This window comes from Meriones unguiculatus, chromosome 3 (genome assembly GCF_030254825.1).
Source record: "Meriones unguiculatus strain TT.TT164.6M chromosome 3, Bangor_MerUng_6.1, whole genome shotgun sequence".
Lineage (NCBI taxonomy): Eukaryota > Metazoa > Chordata > Mammalia > Rodentia > Muridae > Meriones > Meriones unguiculatus.
Genome location: NC_083351.1, coordinates 47817216 through 47838371, shown reverse-complemented (window position 1 = coordinate 47838371; position 21156 = coordinate 47817216). Strand labels below are relative to the sequence as shown.

The 21156-nt window shown below is 43.5% G+C and overlaps 1 protein-coding gene and 1 non-coding gene across 6 annotated transcripts in view; both read right to left on the bottom strand.

Moving 5' to 3' along the window:
* Window positions 1–21156, bottom strand: part of Palm2akap2 (PALM2 and AKAP2 fusion) — a 427758-nt gene that overhangs the window by 121404 nt on the left and 285198 nt on the right. For all 5 annotated transcript variants that reach the window (XM_060379949.1, XM_021628068.2, XM_021628073.2 and 2 more), the window contains one exon: window positions 9745–9827. In XM_060379949.1, the coding sequence (XP_060235932.1) occupies window positions 9745–9827 (83 nt within the window). The remainder of the gene's footprint in view (window positions 1–9744; window positions 9828–21156) is intronic.
* LOC132653290 (U6 spliceosomal RNA) lies at window positions 5175–5276 on the bottom strand. The gene has a single exon (XR_009591066.1). It is a non-coding gene; the product is annotated as a U6 spliceosomal RNA (small nuclear RNA).

Sequence of the window (21156 nt, the reverse complement as noted above, 5' to 3'; positions counted from 1 at the left end):
TTATGGGAATGGGTGTTTGCATGTGGGCGTACCGCAAGCATTCAGTGCCCACAGAGGTCATTGAATCCCCTGGAACTGGAATTATAGGAAGTTGTGAGCTGCCATACGGGCACTGGGAATCAAACCCATGTCTTTTGGAAGAGCAGCCTGTGCTTTTAGCCCCTGAGCCATCTCTGCAGCACCTTAGCCTTGATCTCTTTATCCTCCTGTCTCCCCCTCCCAGGCACTTTCATTCCTGGCTGTTTGTTTGTTTTTGTTTTTGTATTATTTTAAATGCAACATTTTACATTTATTCTTTGAAAATTTCATATATGGATCTTGATCATAGCTATCCCGCACTTTTCCCCTTTAGCTCAATGCTGCGTCCTTCCAACCTCATGACTTTTTTTTTTTAAGTCTCCTGAATCAAATCCCTGTCACATGGATTTGTGAGGCCATCCTGGGGCCTGGGCAGCCTACTAGCGATCACATCCCTTAAAAAAAAAAAAAAAAGAATAGCCCTTCTCCAACAGCATCAACTGCCAATAGCTCAGCTTGTAAGGCCACTCTTTAGACCAGGCTGGCCTTGAACTCACAGAGATCCACCTGCCTCTGCCTCTGCCTCCCAATGCCAAGACTAAAGGATAGCCTTTTTTTTTTTAAACACTTATTAGAGATACAGATGGTTGTGGGCTGCAGCCTAGGTGTTGGGAATCTGTCTCGCATCTTCTGTGAGAGCAAACAGTGCTCGTAGCTGTTCTCGGAACCATCATTCCAGCCCTGGGTCTGAACTTCTGACGGCTTGATTTTGATTTTGTGTCTGTCCTGTGTGGATAACCATGGCTGCAGTGAATTCATGAGTTTAATAACCATTTCATGTCAAGAACACGGTATTTCATGTGTTATTCCCATATACTGGCTCTTATATTCTTTCTGCCTCCTCCCTCTTCTGTGATGTTCCCTGAGCCTTTCAGAAGTGGAGTCGGGGCTGACTTTTTGAGATGGGATCTTCTTGTGTAGCCTAACCTGGTCTCACAGGCAATATTCTGGAATTACACTATGCTGGGATTATAGGCATTCACCATCATGCCCAGCTGAAAATGTGAGCATCCTGTAAAAATTTATTTGAGTACAGAGTATTTCACACAGCTCAAAATAAATTTGAATTCAGCAGTTCTGGGTTGAAATGCAGCAATTCTCCTGTTTCAGCCTCCCAAGTGCTAGGATTAGAGATGGGAGCAATCACACCCAGCCAAAAATATGTTTTGGCTTAGGTTTTTGTTTTGTTTGAGGCAGGGTCTCAATATGCATCCCTTGCTGGCCTAGAACTTGCTGTGTAGACCAGGCTATCCTTGAACTCACAGAGATCCTCCTATCTCTGTCTTCTAAGTGTCAAGATTAAGGGTGTGCATCACTATGCCCCTTAAAAAGTATGTATTTTGAAGAAAATTTAAAACATTCTCAAAGAGAAAGTACTGAGAAAATTGTCCCATACAAGCCTGGACTTCCTCTGTAATGCGGCCAACCCCCTCTGAGATCCACTACCTTAAATAGACTCAGAGACCTAAAAAGAGGAATGCATGGTGAAAATTTCCTTTTGTCAGGGAACAAATTTAGAGCAACCTCTAATGCACAGTATAGACAGAACTTCTGGTCACAGATGTGTCTTTTTGTTCTGGGCCCCCAACACAAAACAATGCTCCTTAATGTTGTCATCATTAAGAACAAAGGGCAAATGGCTCTCCACTACAGGCAACAAAAGGCTCTCCAGAATGGCTTTTTATACCCAACGCCAAAGAAAGCTATAACCTGTGACCTCTATTCACTGCAGGAAGAGTCAAAATGCTTTCCCTGCTTTGTAATGGAGAACATCTGCCCTTCTCAGGGGACAGTTTCTCTCCCAGTAACACATTTCACACAGAGAGAAGCATCGTCTTTGCATGTGGCTATCCACCCAGAACCTTCCTTAAGTTGGAAATGTGCCCTTTTCAAATGCTCTACCCACAGCCTCTAACATGTGTACAAGGGGCCAGGCCTGATTGTGACTTAAGCAGGGGAGAAATGTTGCAGATATAATGAGAACACAAGGCTTCTTCTAAGAGAAATCCTGATACTCTTGCTACTCTTCAGAAGCACTTAGTTTTTAGTCTTTTTTTTTTTTTTTTAAAGATAGGTTCTCATTATGCAGCCCAGGCTGGCCTCAAACTCACAGCAATCTGCCTGTGTCTGCCTCGAAGTGCTGGGATTAAAGGTGTGCACCAAGCTAGTTTTTAACATGCATAGAACAGGGCATAGTAAAACCACCATCCTGGCACTGAAGAAGCCATGTGTTGTTATCCAGGAATGGAAATGTGTAATTACTGATAGAAAATAGAACGGTTTATGATCGGGTTTCTAGAAGAGAAGCAATGGCTTCAAGAGTAGGATAGATGTCCCTTCCACCAGAAAGGAGGTTGGAAGCAGGTTTTTCAAACCTGCACTATCTTCCTGCTTGCTTCCCAGCCAGGCTGAACTTCCCTGGGCAGTGTTTCCAAAAAACAAGCTCAAACAGAAGGCCTGGAAAATGCTGTTCTTCTGACCTGACCTGAGAATGGTCTCATAATAACAAATTACTTGCCAGAGTTGAGGAGGTCAGCGAAGGTATTTTCTTTTCATTATAAGTAGCTAGGCGACAGGGAAATGGCTTGCTCAGTAAAGTGCTTGCAAGCTTGAAGATTGGAGTTCAATCCACAGAAGCCAAGTTAACAAACCAGGCAGAGTGGCGCATTTTTTGTAACCCCAATGCTGGGGAAGTGGAGATAGAAGCGTGCCTAGGGCTCACAGGGCTGCCAGACTAGCTTACTTGCTGAGCTCCGGGGGCAGTGAGCAACTTTGTCTCAAAAATAAAGGCATACAGTATCTGAGGGAATGATGCAATGCAATACAATACAATACAGAATACAGTCCTATGTATTCTGCAAACACATGCAAATACACACACGTCCGGATTACTTCAGAATTACTAGAGAACTAGCATTCTGTTATGGAACAGATGAGAGTAAATCCAAGAAACCACCACATTTCAAAGAAAAACAAACAAACAAACCAAAAATGTTCTAAGACCTTCTAGCTTGTCCACTGTCTAGATTAACCTGTTTTCCACACAGGAAGTCAAACTGCTGTTCACATCTTTTAAGAATGAATTGTTTCTAAGAATAGCTAGCCTTTTCCCTGGAAGAGTTCCAGCATCTTCAAAGTACATAGCATCACAGAGCACCCGTATATGTATGGTGTGACTGTCTCCGGATAGATGTTCCTGGTGGCCTGGTTACTCTGCCCTCCAGTTAGTGTATTGCCAACTGATCTGTCATCCATCTGGCTTCAGAAGGTGAGAACCCATTTCGTGCCTGTAAACTATGTTTCGATCTTTCAGGAAAATGGAAAATCTCTTTCCTGCAGTTGTTGCTGGCAGAGGCAAACTTTTGAGTCCTCCTCTCACTTCTTGCATTCTTCTTTTTCTGATTTAGTTTTTTAAAACATGCTGTTTCCACAATCAGCCTGCATGACTAGACTAAACGCTGCTCATTCAAACAGATTGAAACTCTGAAAGAACAACCATGCAGCCATAACTCTGTAACATATTCCCTGAAATAGTTAAGTCCGTTTCCTCTCTTCAGCTACCTCTGGAAATGTGTGTTTACAGCATTACTGAGAGCAAGCAGGAACAACTCCCAAGTCTATCAACTTGTGAAAGTACAAAATCAAAACTAAACAAGGCTAGGCATGTAGCTCTTTGCCGAGGACTTGCTTACCACATATTAGGCCCTGGGTTCCTGCCCCAGTACCCCAAATGACCCCCCCAAACAGTGACATAATATTTAGCACACTCAAGCTAAATATTATTCAGCATTAATAGGAACAAAAAGGGTACTTCCAGGAACTCCTTCATGTATGGCTCTCCCCGCCAAGTCATGCAAAGCCAGGCACAAAAGATCTCATGTAATAAGACTGGATTTGGGGTGGGAGTGGTAACAGGGAAGTGGGCATGTAGAGTCTCACTGGAATGACAAGGACATTTTCAAGCCGGTGGATGTGAATGTGTAGTTCAGTGGTAGCCTTGTGCTTGTAATGATGCATTTACTAAAAATTATTGAATCAAACTCATAGATGACCTTTGTGGCATAAAAAAAACAAAACAAAACAAAAAACATATGTCTATTTTTCAAAAGCCAAAGGGAGCTGGTGGTAAAAATGGTGGCTGAAACAGGAAGGTTAAGAATTCAACATTGTCCTTAGCTACAAAGAAAGTTTGAGATCAGCCTGGGCTACATAAGACCTGTTTGTTTGTTTGTTTGTTTGTTTGTTTTTCAAGACAGGGTTTCTCTGTATAGCTCTAGCTGTCCTGGAACTCACTCTGTAGACGAGGCTGGCCTCAAACTCAGAGATAGCTATCTGTCTCTGCATCCTAAATGCTGGGATTAAAGGCATGTGCCACCATTGCCTTGGCAAGACTTTATCTTAAGGAAAGGAAGGAAGGAAGGAAGGAAAAAGAAGGGACAAAGGGAGGGAGAAAATTAGTTTTTCAAAAAGGAACTGAAATTTTAGAGACTCTAAAAGGTGAAAAATGAAAACAAAGAAACTGTGCTACAAGAGAAACTCACTGTGTAGCCCTGGGTGGTCTAGAACTCACTGTGTAGAAATAGCCTGGTCTGGAACTCACAGAGATCTGTCTGCCACAGAATTCTACCTGCCTCTCCCTCCTGAGAGTGAGTACTGGAATTAAAGGCATGCACTACCATATCCAATGAGATTTTCTTGTATTTTTATTTTCTTGTATTTTTAAGACAGGGACCTATTAAATAGCTTACACTTGCCTCAAACTACTGCATAGTCAAGGTCTTAAATTGTCAGCAAGCCTGCTGCTTCAGTATCTGAGGTGTTGCAATTATAGGCACAAATGGACTGAACCTGGGACCTTCACATGCTAGGCAATATCTTTACTCCCCTCCTTTAGAAGAAAATAATGCATCTATCTGTGAAGGAGATTACCAGGTCTTGTGGGAATGTCTAGCAAGAATATTGGACAGAAAATGCCACTGGAGGAGGCACCAACTGAGTGATAGACTTGAAGAATTAACCAGGCTAGGAGAGCGGAAAGGAGAGGAGGAGCTAGCTAGGAAACTGTGAGTAAAAGCCAAATTGGTTTGTTTTTGTTTTTTAAGTAGGAACATTTCACGAATTTGTGTGTCATCCTTCAGAAGGGGACATTCTAATCTTTGCCTCATTTCAATTTTAGTACATGTGATGCCAAAGAAAGCTGAACCACAGGGCTTTAAAAGCCTAGGGCACCTGCCCTTGAGTTTGAAGGCTTCAGACAGAGGCGACTCATCAAGTTGGCCTTATTGAAAGGTGACTCTGGGTAAAGACTAAATAGAGAGGGCTGTGATGGATGCACACATGGAGTGCAAGCTACAGCTAGAAGCAGCCTAGAAGTGAAGGAGCCTGAAAATCATTTGCTGTTCAGAGGGAGCTTATCAACCAGGTCTGGTATTGCAGGACTGTGATTGCAGTCACTTAAGAGACAACAGGCAGGAGGATGGCAAGTTCTAGGCCTGCTTGGGTGAGCCCCAGGCTAGGACAATAGTGAGACCCTGTTTCAAAAGGATATAGTTCAGTGGGGGATTAATTGTTGAATGTTCTAGTATGTTCAAAGCCTTGGGCTCAATGCCCAGGACTACAAGAAGAAAAAGGAAGAGCTCATTAAGGAAGGATGGGACAGGCAAGTCCCCCAAACTCTGTCTCAAATAATTTAGGCACAGTGGCACAGAACTTTTCTGAAGGTTGGCATAGCAAAATGGCAAGTCTAAGCCTAGCCTGAGCAACTTGGTGAGAACCAGCCCCCCAGCTCCCCCACCTTTTTCTTGATCTCTTTCTGCCTGGCTGCCTGCTTGCCTGTCTTCCACTCTCTTAAAGACCTAGGATTATAGCTCAGTGGTAAGGCGCTTGCTTGCATATGTGAAACCTTTGTGTTCAATCCCTGGAACTTTACAAGAAAAAAAAAGCACTCATTTTAAATTCAGATCTTCTAAAATCTTAATATTAAAAGCAGTACCCTGTTAAGTTCCTGTTTTTTCTGCAAAGGGAATTCTTATAGTCAGGCAAGTCTTAGCATATAATAATCCATGCCATCCATCCATCCCATCCATCCACCCATTCTTCCATCCATTCATCCATCCATCCATCCATCCATCCATCCACCCATTCTTCCATCCATTCATCCATCCATCCATCCATCCATCCATCCACCCATTTACTCATTCATTCAGTGTTTGAACAAGCATCAACACAAAATAAGACAACTCAAATCTCTCTTGAAGTATGACTAACCTTTTCTTGTGATGAATAGTGATGGCACAGACTGAAATAAAGTCAACATTTCTCCCAGAACAAGAACAGGTGAAACAGCTCAGAAAGGATGAACACAGTAAAGCAAGATACTGTGACGGATACACACAAAATTGGTTTTCAGCCTCTGTGGCATTGGTAGCCAGCAAGTGTGAGTACTGTTCTTGGTAGAAACACAAGTTCTCACTGTATAGCTCTGGCTCACCTGGAACTCGCTATGTAGACTAGACTGGTTTTCAACTCACAGAGATTGGCCTAACTTCACCGCCATGCCTGGAAACATGGTAAAACCTTAGTGTATTAGTCTCCTAGGATGGCTACAACAACTTGCCATAGACTAAGTACTTAAAAACCACAGAAATGCATTTTCTCACACCTCTGGAATCCCACTGTCTGAAATCACCATTGTTACTTTTGCACTCCTTACCAGGCTCTGAGGAAGATCCTTTTAGCATCTTCTAGCTTTTGGAGGACCATTAGTTTGGGGGTTAGTCTTTTTGGTATGCTAAGGATTGACCTGAAGCTATGTGCTGCCACTGAGCTACCTTTAGCCTCCCCATTTGGTTTTCGCTTGGGGCTGCCGAACTCCTATTTTGGCCTCTCTCTCTTCATATGGCCTTCTCTGTGCATGCTGGTTTCTCTCTTTTATCTCTTAAAAACATGTATCATTGGGCTTAGCACCATCTGTTGAATGTGGCGTGATCTCATCACAAAAGTCTTAGTTATGTCTACAAAGATGCTTTCTCCATGTAAGATCATATTCACGGGTGCCAGGATTTAGGGTGGGTGGGGCAATGGTCTTTATTTTAATTGGCTAACAAAGTAGGAGGCTTCTTCTTCTTCTTCTTCTTCTTCTTCTTCTTCTTCTTCTTCTTCTTCTTCTTCTTCTTCTTTTTCTTCTTCTTCTTCTTCTTCTTCTTTCTCTTCCTCTTCCTCTTTTTTGAGACAGGGTTTCTCTGTGTAGCCTTGGCTGTTCTAGAATCCTTTTGTAGACCAGGCTTGCCTTGAACTCCACAGTGATCTGCTTGCCTCTGACTCCCTGAGTGCTGGGATTTACAGGCATGCGCCACTGCACCCTGCAACAGCAGGTTTCTTTAAGGGACCTTTATACTTAACTAATTTTGATTAATCTCCCCTCACCTCCTCTCATTAACTTGATCCTCATCCCAGTGTATACCCTTCTATTCCAGTATTCTTCCTTCCACTTTCATGCCACTTGTGTTCTATTACCTGCCCCTCTCCTAAAGACTTTATCCTCCTTCACTCTCCCATCCCCACCCCTTTCTAGTTTTTGGCCTTTTTACCCATTCCTCCCACAGTTGGAATGTTCTTGTTTGGTTGGCCTTCTGTTTTGAAATAAGTTCTTGCTATACAGCACAGCCAGAGTGGCCTTGACCTTATCAGCCTTTTCCCTCACTCAGTTTCCCAAGTTTTGTGATTACAGGAAGGACCACCAGCTATGTTTTATTGTTGTTGTTTTGGCTTTTTTTTTTTTTTTTTTTTTTTGTCTCTCTATGTAGCCCAGGCTGTCCTGGAACTCAGAGATCTTCCTGCCTCTGTCTCCATTGTGCTGGATTAAAGGTGTGTGTTACCACACTCAGCTAATTTTTGTTTTGTTTTGTTTTGTTTTTGAGACAGGGCTTCTCTGTGTAACCCTGGCTGCCCTGGGACTAGCTCTGTAGACCAGGCTGGTCTCAAACTCATAGAGATCTACCTGCCTCTGCCGCCTGAGTGCTAGGATTAAATGCAAGTACCACTACTGCTCAGCACCCAGCTGATTTTTAAGATATTATTTTTACTGATGTGTATGTGTTTCGATCTGTATGTGGATATGCACATGTAGGCACATATATGTACATGTAGCCATATGTACATTCAGATGCCTGAGGAGGCCAGAGGTATCAGTTCTTCCTGGATCTGGAGTTGTAAGTGATTTTGCTCCATCTCACCTGGGTGCTTGGAACCAAATTCTAGTCTCCGGAAGAACAGTGCATACTCTTAACTGATGAATCATCTCTCTAAGCTCCTGAATTTTTAAAAATAATATACATTAATTGTTGAAAATAACAGGCTTTATTATGGCACACCTGGATCCTGGTCTCCTTACTTCCCTCTCCTGTCTCTCTGCTCCCCCTTTTCTTCTTAAGTAGTCCTCTATAGATGCAGTTTTTTTGTGATTCACAATTCAACCTACTAGACTGAACATTTTAAACTATCAAGCAGGTCCATATGATACTCCTACCCACAATGATATATTTAGAAAGTGCTTAAAATATAAAAGTTGGGAGATGGAGATGATAGAGAGTTTGCTTGGCAAAAAGAAGGCCTCGGATTCAACCCTTAGTATGAAAAATAAATAAATAAATACACAATAGAATAGAAGTAAGCTTTTCATTCAATGCATATAATATGTTTTGATCAAATTTACCTTTCCCTTCCCTCCTTCCAATTCTTCCCCTGTCTCTCCTACCACTTTTTCCTGTCTTAAAACAATACAAAACAAAAAAAGGACTTTGTTTGGTTTTATGTTTCCAGAAGAAAACATTTAGAAATGGCACATACTAAAACTTCAAATCATCCAAAAAAAGATACGACGAAGTTCTCCCGCACCCTTTGCTAACTCAAACAGCAAAGGAAAAGAGGCCTCTTCATATCAGACCCAGCATGGTTAAGCCTCATTATAGAGTCCTTAAGCCATGCAATGATTACATATTTCATTTGAATGGTGCTCATTTCATTAACTTCCAGATGACTCATTTTGTAAACCTCTGGTCATCACTATTCCCGCCTGAGTGGGCCACGTGCTGACATCACTGGAAATCCTGAGTCTGAACCAAAGCTGCCCTGTGCCTTTGTGACCTTTCTCCACAATGGAGTGGGGCCAGACTTCTCAAAGCTTAGATTATTCACATCTCTGCTCTGAGCCCATGGAGGTGACTGCTTGGACACAGCCTATTCTTAGACATACATGAATACCCTAGAGCAGACCCACTGGAAATCAAGACTTAGATTCTGGTTTTCAAAAACTTTCTTAGGGCCAGTGAGATGGCTCAGCAGGTGAAGGTACTTAGAGCCAAACTTGACATTTTCGTTCAATCCTCAGAACACACAGAGTGGAAGGAGAGAACTGACCCCTGCAAGGTACCCTCTGACCTCCACACTTGTGTTCTGGTCCATTACAGGCCTATTCATGCATACTCACACTCATACAAAATAAATAAGAATGTAATATGATTTATCAAAGCTTTCCTTATCTGCTCCCAGATTTCAGGAAACCCTGTGTCTGTTTTAGAGAGAAGGCCAGCAGGGCAGCGGGAGCCTGCCACTGCCTCACTCCGACACACAGAGGACTGTGGGAAAGCCATCTGAGAAAGGACTTACCTTGATGGCCATGTCTGTGTTGGTTCCTACGGGATCTGCAGTTGCCTTATCCCCCTGTAGCAGCACATTGGACCACCCAGATGCTGGAAAAAAAGGAAACAAAGAAAGAAAAGAAAAGGTCTTTGAGCCAAGTGGATTTGTCCCAGCTGATGGAAAGTGGCACAACTGTCATTTCACAGATTAAAAACCCACATGATTTGTAAGGGAATTAAGTGACATCTCCATCTGGTGATTGCAGGTTACATCAAGTCTTATTTTCCAAGGTATCATCAGTTAGCATGTTCCTTGATTTTACTTAATTTTCAACCTTAGACTCCTGCACAAACCCTGCATCTTTTTGTTACTGCTTGAGTCAGGGTCTTGGGTAGCTCAGGCTTCCCTGGAAGTTGCAAAGGCTGGCTGTCCTCCCAACCCCTCCCCTGCAGGTGTTGTATGGCCAAGCCTGGCTTCAACTGTGTCGTACAGAGTTTGGAAGAGGATTGAATGACTTTCACAAGCATACAAGCCTCATACTGAGGCATCACTTGGGGCTTATAATGAACCCCCAAGAAATACAGGTATCTAATTCAGTATCCAACAGAAGTGAGTCCAGAGCTGGGCATGATGAGCCACACCTATAACTTCAGCACTCATCGTGCTGAAGCAGGAGGATTACAAATCTCATGACAGCGCAAGTTAATAGCAAGGTCAAAGCCAGCTTAGGTTACTTACTGAGATCCTGTCTCCAAATATTAAAAAACAAACAAACATAAAACACCAACAAAATGACTCTAGATTAGTTTCCACTTTCAGTTTCACATACACTAGAAATAACTAGTCATTTACTATCATTTTAATTTATCTACTTATTTTAGTTTCATTGTTTTGAGACAGAATCTTGCTATGTCACCCAGACTAGCCTGGAATTTTTTTTTAAGTTTTATTTTTTTTTCTTCACAATTTATTCATTATATATATATATCCCAATTGAAGCTCCCTACCTCAGCTCCCCCAGTCCCTCCCTCCCTCCCTCTTACCCTCATCCCCTTCCCCTAGTCCACTGAAAGGGGGAGTTCTCCGCTATTGCCATCTTCCCATAGTTTGTTAAGTCTCATCAGGACTGCTTGGGTTCTTTTTCTCTGTGGCCTGGCAAGGCTACATCATCAGGGGCAAGTGATCAGAGAGCAGTCAACTGAGTTTATGACAGAGGCAGCCCCTATCCCCTCACTCAAAGATCCACATGGAGACTGAGCTGCCAACCAGCCACATCTGAGCAGGGGGTCTCCGTCCTCTCCATGCATGGTCCTCCATTGGTTCATCATTCTCTGGAGGACCCCCTGGGCTCAGATCTTTTAGTTTTGTTGGTCTCCTTGTGGGGCTCCTGTCCCCTCCATGTCCCTTCAATCCCACCCCTCTCTTCCTCCATAAGGCTGCATACACGCTGCGCAAAGTTTGGCCCTGAGTCTCAGCATCTGCTTTGATCTCCTGTTGGGTAACTCCTTTCAGATGACCCTCTATAGTAGACTGTTTCTTCTCTTCCACCACTTCTAGAGTCTATCCTATTTGCCATTCTGAATGAGAAGCTGGAACAAGAAGTGGAGAAGATCTCTGGAGATACTTAAAAGGACTTTTGAGAATACCAGTATCTACAAATTAATGTTATCATGAGGTATCATGATAGTAATTAACTGTCTCTTAGTCTCAAAATGGAAGTGGATACCCTGCTTTGCACAATCTCTTCTGTGGTGTTGTCTGGTGAAAAATGAAGTTGGTCCCACATTTAGGAGTCAGGGTGGAGAGAAGATAGTGGCTCTGCACTTGGAACTCTCCAAGTATGTAGACAGTGTCATAGAAGGTACTAACAGTGTCATAGAAAGTACTCAGTCATGCTCTACACACAACAGGCCAACTTTATCTGAACAGTAAAAAGAAGGGGAAACTGTCTTGTTGAGGTCTTAAAGATGCAAGGCAATTGGCCACTTTTGCAGGAGGATGATTATCCATCTAAACATTCTACTTCCTGCCCGTGTGTAAATGTATCATAACACCACTGGGCAGGAGAGGAGCTTGGGATCCTTTCCAGTGAGTCCTTCATCTCCAGAATGCTGTCAGTGACTTTCAGCATCTGCATGTCAAGTTCCAAAGGGGACTTTCCATTCTATTATGATTCATGATTTGTTCTTGCGCAGATACTTAAATAGCTCAGATGTGGATTGCTAAAAGACATTCCAGACAGACACATAGCTATTATTAGTTACAAGAGTACAATCTCCATATATATATATCCACATATATATAATCTATATATATATAATCTATAATATATATAATCTCCACATATACATATATATCGTTTAGGTTTCACACACACACACACACACACACACACACACACACACACCTAAGTCCTGAATTCTATTATATATATTGTATTTCTATGTAAGGTGACTCTCACTTTGGCTATTTGAGATAGGGTCTCATTATACAACTCATGCTGGCCTGAAATACACTGTGTAGATTAACTGATCTCAACTGCTTCAGCCTCCAAGTATTAGTGGGAACCAGCAGGCTCATCTCCATAAAGTGCTTTTTTCTGTTTTTTGTTTTTTTTTTAATTAATTAATTATTTATTTATAAGTATGTGACATTTTATTTATTTATAAGTGTGTGTATGGGAGGCGTTGGGTCCCTTAGAGCTGGGGTTTTAGGTGGTTGTGAGCTGCCCGGCAGGAGTAATAAGATTTAAGCTCATGTCTTCTGCCAGAGCATCGACTACTCTTAACTCCCGAGCCATCTCTTCAGCACATTTGTTTGTTTTTTGGGATGGGGGCTCATATAACATTGGCCTTTAACTCATAGATAGCTAGGATGTCTATGAACTCCTGATCCTCTGGCTTTTACCACCCAAATGCTAGGTTTACCACCACGTCCACAAAGTCTTTTTAAGTAATAACTTTCCTCTCACACTGCCCTTTCACTGTTCAAATCCACCCTCACCCCCACCCCCCCAATGGTGGAGAGTGAACCCAGGCCAGGGCTTAAACTAGCCAGACACTCTTAACGTGCTATCATTCCAATTCTTATCCATAACTTTTCTGAAAAGAGGAATACTATTTGATATTATTCCCACAACCTCTAGAAATACCTTCATTTTTTTTTTTTATTCCATGTTTTAAAGATCAGATCAAATGTTTAGGAAAATGTAGCATCTCCCTCCCAGCAACAGTACGTTTTCATTTCCTTGTTGGAGTTACAGAGTGCTGCTAAGCACACATATAGATATATATTCCAACAGAGACAGTTTTGGAAAGGTGTCTCAGGCCCAAATAAATCAATGGCCACGATCGGTTTTTGATTGCTTTTGTTACATCCTCTCACCTAGCTACAGTCAGATGAATAAGTCTCTTAGTCTAAGTTCTAGTTCCTTCCACTGATTTTCCCATCTGCACCCTCTGGCTAGGCTCTCTGCTAACATATGTGCTGTTGGTTCTGTTGGTGAGCTGTGTGGGCTAGAGCTGGCAGGGCAGAGCAACCGAAATGAGACAACCAAGCTTGGGAGAAGCCTGAGACTCCCAGGATGAGCTGCCAGGAGTGGGATCTGGGGAGGTCATCGTAGAGCTTGAGTACAGAAGCCCATAAACAAAGCAGCTTGTGGACTTGAAAAATTGGGGACAGAATGTAACACCGACCAATAAAGACAGCATGGTGGCAGTGAAGGAGGTCTCAGGGTGTAGCAACTTAGGGCATTCTGAGGATAAATGTGGGGCCACTGCATTTGGGTCATTGTTACTACAAACATGAAAAGAGGGGGCTGGAAAGACCCACAGGAGCTGAGATGAACTATGGGAACAAGAGAGTAAAATCTCCATTGTCACCCTCAGGGGGGAATTGGTTAAGCATGTTTGAGGATGTAGGTAACAGATTATTAAGTGGGGGCTTTAAAAACCAAAGACAGAGCTAGGCATGATGGTGGCACACACTTTTAATCTCAACTCTCAGGAAGAGGAGGAGGAGGAGGAGGAGGAGGAGGAGGAGTCAAGTGGATCTCTGTGAGTCTGAGGTCAACATAGTCTACATACTGAGTTCTAGGCCAGCCAGGGATATATAATAAGACCCTAAAACAAAACAAAACAACCACAGAAACAAAACAACAGAGGACTGACTGGTTAGTGAAACAAAAGTTTCAAAATAAGATGGCATTAGAGGTGGTCAATGCACTGGACCTATCAACTTGGACAAGCTTTGAGTTTCCTCTCTGTTCCCAAGATGGTCATAGAAGTTCTATGAGTCATGAAAATGTCCAGAATTGAAATGTCTTTTTCACTTTTTTGAATTATTATAATTTTTGTTGTTGTTCTCTGGGTACCCAGGTAGACCTTGAACTTGTCATCCTGAGTGGTGGAATTACAGGCCTGCACCACCATGCTCAGCTTCAATTCTATTATTATTATTATTATTGTTGTTACTATTGTTATTATGCTTTTCAAGACAAGGTTTCTTTGTGTAGCCTTGGATGTCCTAGAACTAACCCTTAGACCAGGCTGGCCTCGAACTCACAGATATCCGCCTGCCTCTGCCTCCTGAGTGCTCGCCAACCTCACCTTCCCCTAAGCTACTCCTCATTGACTCATTAATCTTGGCAACCATGGAGCTGTGGAAAGCGTAGAATCAGGCCTTTGAATTGTGTGGTTCTGAGGAGGGAAGAGCCTGCTCAGCCCCTACAGCAGTGCTGCAAGGCTGTGACTGACAGGGGAGAGGTCTCTTCCTGGGGCACAAACTCTATCAACTCAGGCAGGAGATTAGCTCATTGTGAAATTGTTGTGTTCAGTCAGAGTGAAAAGACTGGAATTGGGGGCTGTGTCTCACTGTCTTCCTTCTCATCCTCACCCAAGCCTCTTTGCGCAAAGCCTCATCCAGACATGGCTGATCTATCTTCCTTTCAATTGCCTTTGGCTCATAGGATTTTAAAAACATCTCACTCTGTTCTTGGAGGGGACATCAGCTGGGTGGTTACAAAAAATTAGCGGAACTTCAGAACAATGATTTGCCTTTACACATTCATCCTCGCCCTTGGAAGCCTCACCCAGGGACAAGCTGATGGGGCCTGCTTCCTCTAGATGGGAAGCCCTGCCCAGGGTTTGGGGGAGTAGGGCAGGATGTCACCCACCCAGGCCAACCTACTCCAGGTAGTGTCTCATCCTTCCAGAGGCCCAGCTTTCTCCTGCGTTTTACAGATGGGCATGCCAGGCCCTGAGAGAGCCTGTAGCAGTAACAGTGGCAGGAAGCTTCCTCCTCCAAGATGCCTCTCGACCTGGAGCAACGGAATAGAGAAAGCCCCACCTTTTAAATGACAAAGCGTTTTCCCCCAAACTGACCCAGAAGTTGCTGGACCTCTATTTTTTTTTCTTTTACCTTTACCTTCGCCTCTCTCTGAGTGGGAAAAGCCTAGCCAAATGCCCCCAAGGAGGCTGTGTTGGCTCACATCTGTAATCCCAGAACGAGGGAGCTGAGGTAGAAAGGAAGGCTGCGAATGCTAGGCCAGCCTGAGCTACAGAGTATTTAAAAACAGTAAAGGAAATACTTCCCCACAAACCAAAAACCTAAAACAAAGCAAAATAAATGACAAAAAAAAAAAAAAAAAGTCTATAGCTTGCCAAGTTGTCAGGTCTCACACGTGGGACACAGTGCTAACTGGGGTGCCTATTTAACATATCACAGCAGGCCTGGTCTCTAGGTTCTCACAGAACGCCTCAGTGCCTACCTTGTTACAGAGGATGGCTGGAATACCTTGCCCAGGAGGTGAGCTGGTATTCCCCCAGTTCCCCTTCCCTATGTACTCCAGTCATTTTTGTTAGCAGAGCTTTTTGTTTACCCTTTACTCTCCTGGATCCTGGATCTCCCCTCTCCTCTTCCTGCTTTCTCACACAGCCCAGCTCAGCATCATGTTCAGCCTGGACCCTTCTAAGTGTCTCTGGCTATGCTCTCCCTCATGTCTACAATGAACCTTCTTTTCCGTATCTAGAGTGCTCCTAGGTGCAGTCATGTCCTTCCTTTTTTATTTTTCATTCAATTGCCCTGTCCTTTCTGACACCATTGCTCTTTTCACCATTGTAGCAGCCAAAGTATACTCAGGACATATAGCTTGTTCCCACTGAGTGTGGGACAAGGATTTGCCTACACATGTATTTTACTCAATCCTTCTATAACCCAGCCAACCAGATACAACAGTATCCCCACTTTGCAGATGGAAAAACTGAGTCTGAAAATCATTGAACTAGCAAGTGGTAGAACTAATTTTTTTGTTTGTTTAAATATCTACTTATTTGTTTTGTTTTGTTTTGTTTTTGAGACACAGTCTTTCTACATAGCCCTGGCTGTTTTGGAACTCTGTAGACCAGACTGGCCTCTAGTCACAGAAATCTGCCTGCTTCTGCCTCTCTTGTGCTGAAATTAAAGGTGTGTGCCACTAGGCTTGGTAATATTTATTTATTTATATTTTATGTGGATGAGTGTTTTGTCTGAAAATATATGTGTGTGTGTTTGTGTGTGTGTGTGTGTGTGTGTGTGTGTGTGTGTACCACTTGTGTACTAGTGCCCACAGAGGTTAGAGAAGGCATCAGATCTCCTGGAACTAGAATTACAGAAGGCTGTAAAACACCACATGGAGGCTGGCAACTTAACTCAGGTCCTCTGCAAGAGCAATAAGAGCTCTAACCCCTTAGCTATTGCTCCAGCCCTGTTTTTTGTTTTGGGACATGGTCTTACTCTACAGCCCAGGACTGGTCCCAAACCCTCTTGAGATCCTCAAGCCTCTTCTGGAATTGATATTTAAATAGAAGCAGCTGAAATCACAGGCTGTTTGCCTATCCTGTTAGTGTTTTGTTTATCTTTAGAGATGAGGATAGGATTCTTGAGGACAAGGTGGAAAAGAAGATGCAAAGAGGAGGAATTCCCTGGGGCTTTCATGTCAGGCTGTTATCTGAGTTCTCAAGGCCCAACTCTAGGAAAATTGTTATTGTTACTTAATTACACCCTCATTTACTAAGTAAGTACTCCTTGGAGAAAATTCAGTAATCTATCCAACAAACAAAAAGGCCCCCTGGTGTGGCTTCTAGGGGAAGAAAACCAGAAGAATTAATATGCAGTTTCTTGACTGTTAAAAGGCAACTACCCCTCAGCAGGGGTTCAGTCAAGGGCTAACTCTAGCACAGAAGTCTAGTTCAGAGACAAAAACAAAAAGCAAACACACATAGTTACAGGTTGAGATTGCTGCTACAAAGAGAAATGGTTCAACAGCAGGGGCCCAGAGCACACACAGCCAGCCTGTGTATGGACCTCGGCCCCTGTTATTCACCAAGTGTTCACCTAGGCTCAGGGAATGCTCTGTGGCAATCAGGATCCAAGCTGCAATCTCTTGGGGTGGGGGACCCTACTTCATAGTGACAGGCAGATCTAGCCAGTCTAGTCTAATCTCCTGGAGAGTTCCAGTCCAAAGAGATATGGTCTCAAAATACAAGGTGGATGGTACCTGAGAAACAATATACGAGGCTGTCCTTTGGCTGATACATACACAGTCTCATGTGTCACTGCACACACATTCATATACACACACAGACTTGCATGCACTCACATACATGAGCACACTAAAATACACATATATGCGCACACACACACACATACACAGAGAGAGAGAGAGAGAGAAAGAGAGAGAGAGAGAGAGAGAGAGAGAGAGAGCCTTTAGTTTGCAGAGGAAAAACCTGAAGAGCAGAGCTTTAGAAAGGCAGAAAAGCACCCTGGGCTTCCAAGCTTCAGGTTAGGCTTAGAAACCCCACAGAGAGCCCAGGGCAAATTCTCCACACAGAACCTGGGATGAGAAGGCGTTTGCGTTTCTGCCTGACTCTCTTCCTCTAGGTGTGAGGTAAGGATGAATGACACTGTTCTTAATAACAGCTGCTGCTTCATCAGCTGTTATTAATGAGACCCCTGCCATGGGTCTCATTGCTCCGTACTTCATACATATTGTGTCACTAATAATATTTTTAAAATCCCAAACAACATAGGCACTACTGGGCTGGGGATGCGGCAGTAGAGAACATGCCTGGCACCCACAAAGCTCTGGTTTCTGTTAGCAGCATCACATAAACCCAGCATGGTGATACTGTCATCCCGGCATTTGGTAGGGGGAGGCAGGAGAATCAGGAGTTTAGTGACATCCTAGGCTACACGGAGACTTCAAAGAGAGCCTGGGATAAACAAGATTGTTTCGAAGAAAGGCAGGCAGCTGGAGAGATGGCTCAGTAGTCAACAGCTCTTGCTGCTGTTGGAGAGGACCTGAGACCTGAGTTCATTTCTCAGCACCCCACATCAGGTGGCTTACCACACCAGCTCAAGGTGATAAGATACCTTTTTTCAGGCCTCCTTGCAATGATTCCACATACAAGGAGATTTTTCAGGATTGTGATTTTTACTTACAGATCCACCCAAGAGACTATGTATCACAACACTAATTTATTTTATCTACTCCAGTTACAACCAGATGGGATCAAGGTTTTCAAAGGCAACGGAGGAGTTAGCTTCAAAAAATGGCCAAGAACAAAAGGGAAGATGAAGCTATACACACCTCAGGAGGGGGATTTTTTAGCACCCACCAGGCTTCTATGCCTTTGAATTTTTTTTTTTTTTTTTTTACCTCTTGATGCTGAAAAAAGACATGAACTGTGGTAATTTATTCAATAAATTTACATCTCAATAGTTGTGGGTTTGTAGAAATCATTTCCTTGGTGCTAATGAGCACCTTCTTCATGATTTTATGTAAAATGTCTCTGAGGGATCCTCATACCCTGTGTCCATACCTCAGAGAGATCGTGGGGCCCAGCCTCACATCAAATTTTGAGTCTTCTAGCCACAAGGGTGTCCTGACCCAAGCAATCCTTCTGTTCTGGTTGCTCCCTAAATGTATTGCAGTGCTTAATGAGATGAGAGCCCACAACATGCTATTAGTAATCTGGGCAGGAATAGAAGTATGCCCATACCCACATGACAGAAAATTATGCCACCATGCACTAATGCCAACATCATATGCTCTTGAATGGATACAAACACACAGATACACACACAGACACACACTGATATAGGAAGCTTTCTAGAACATGCCATTAATTAAAAGTATACAGCAGTGTATATAATATCACTTTTGTTAATACATCTAAAATAACTTTTAATCTTCCTGCCTCTACCTCCCAAGTGCTGGGATTTCAGGTGTGTGCCACCATGCGCTGCTTATGTGGCACTATTCTCTATCTTTCTGTAGACTAAAGTCTTCCCTCCTGACAGCTGTAGGGAAATACAGATGCCAAGGACATCCTGGTTCTTCGGAAAAAGAAACAGAGGCACAGATCATGGAACCAGGCAGCACCCTGCTTGGGACTTGTCAGGCAGCATACACAGCACTAGACACTAGGCCCTTAACCTCTCAGATGGTGTAAAGTTTGGGAAAGCACCTTGTGCGTTGAAATGACAGAGCTGGAAATAGCTTACTATTTGCCCCAAAGGAGCAGCACTTGTGTGCTGTAAGTAGGCAGCCAGACCTCCTGCCCAGTAAGCAGGGATTTCCTTCTTTAAAATGGCGCTGGCAGTTAAGTCAGAGTGCTCCACCGCTGAGCCTATCCCCAGACCGCCAAGCCTACATTTTAACAGGCCTAGGCTCAGTGGGACACGCCTGTAATCCCAGTGCTCAGGGAGGCAGAGGCAGGAGGATCTCTGTGAGTTCAAGGCCAGCCTGATCTACAAAGTGAGGCCAGGATAGTCCAAAGCTACACCAAGAAACCCTGTTCTTGGAAAACCAACAACAAACAAACAAAAACAAAACAAGCCCAGACAGTCATAGGATCTGTTTCTGAAAGGCCTGTGCTAGTGAGAAACTGGGGCTTTCAGAGGCCGTGTCCATGAAGTCGGAACCTGCCACATGCAACTTAAGCCACTGTAGCATGAGCCTCAAGTGAGCTCTTAAGCCCTCTTGAGTGTCAGAGGAAACATGAAGAGCTTTCCTCTCCCCTTCCTTCTTTCCTTTCTTCTCTTTCTTTCTTTCTTTCTTTCTTTCTTTCTTTCTTTCTTTCTTTCTTTCTTTCTTTCTTTCTTTCTTTCTTTTTTCTCCCTCCCTCCCTCCCTCCCTCCTTCCCTCCCTCCCTCCCTCCCTCCCTCCCTCCCTTCCTTCCTCTCTCTCTCTCTCTCTCTCTCTCTCTCTCTCTCTCTCTCTCGTCTTTCTTTTTTGTTGAGACAGGGTTTCTCTGTGTAGTCTTGGCCGTCCTGAAGCTCACTCTGTAGACAAGGCTGGCCTTGACTTTACAGAGATCTTGCCTTCTGTCTCTGCCTCTTGAGTGCCGGGACTAAAAACTATGTACCATTCTGAGTTCTCATATATAGGTGCACACCACTTCATCAAGATGATTGTTTAGCCAGGCACGGTGGCATGTGCCTGTAATCCCAGCACTCGGGGAGGGTTCTCTGAGAGTTCAAGGCCAGCCTGGTCTACAAAGCAAGTCCAGAAGTGCTAAGGCCACACAAAGAAACTCTGTCTTGAAAAAACAAAACAACAAAACAAAACAAAAAACAAACAAAAGATGATTGCTTCATTTAAAAAAATAAATAAACTGAATGCTCTGGAAGTCATACTTTAAAATGGCCAAGGAATGCCAAGGAGAATTCCAAGAAAAACAAAGAAAAAGATGAGTTAAAGAGATGGAAAGTGCGTCTCTATTCAAAGATTCTGGGAGGTGAAACAGAAGATCTCAAGGGAAACCAACAACTTTCAATAAGATTCTTCTTTGAGGATGGAATTCCTCAGACTCAGAAAGGCTGAGCTGGTGTAGGAAGAGTAGCAGGATCAGTAAGGTGGGGGTTGTAAGTAGCTGAGACATAGATGCTTCTTAAAAAGTGTCCATGAATATGTGTTTGGAAGCAGTGGGTCAGCTGCTGACAAGGTTTGATATCACACAAGGCCTTTCCACTCCTGAGTCCAGGCAGGCTACAAAACAGTGCTGGTGGACAAAAGTTGGTTGAATAGATGAGCCTGGCCTCTCAAGATACTTGCTATACCAGCTATTTCTTCTGAGCACAACTGACCTCTACAGTATGTCTCAGCCTGATTTCTAGATTGTAGGCACTGGGAAACATGGGGCTTTCCTTCTCCTTTCTCTTTGTCTACATTATCCACAGCTGAAAGGTAAGCACCCATCCATTCTCTCACCCACTCACATCTAGGAGTTTCTGGTGAATGTTCCTTAACTTTCCAGTGTTCTGGTTTGGGGAAAAGCTAAGATCCACCACCTTTCCACTACATTCCAGGTCAGGCATGGTGGCCATCTGAAGTGGCTCTGGGCCCTGGTCCAAAAATAGACTGGACCAACCATTATTCAGGATGGCCACCCAAGGGCC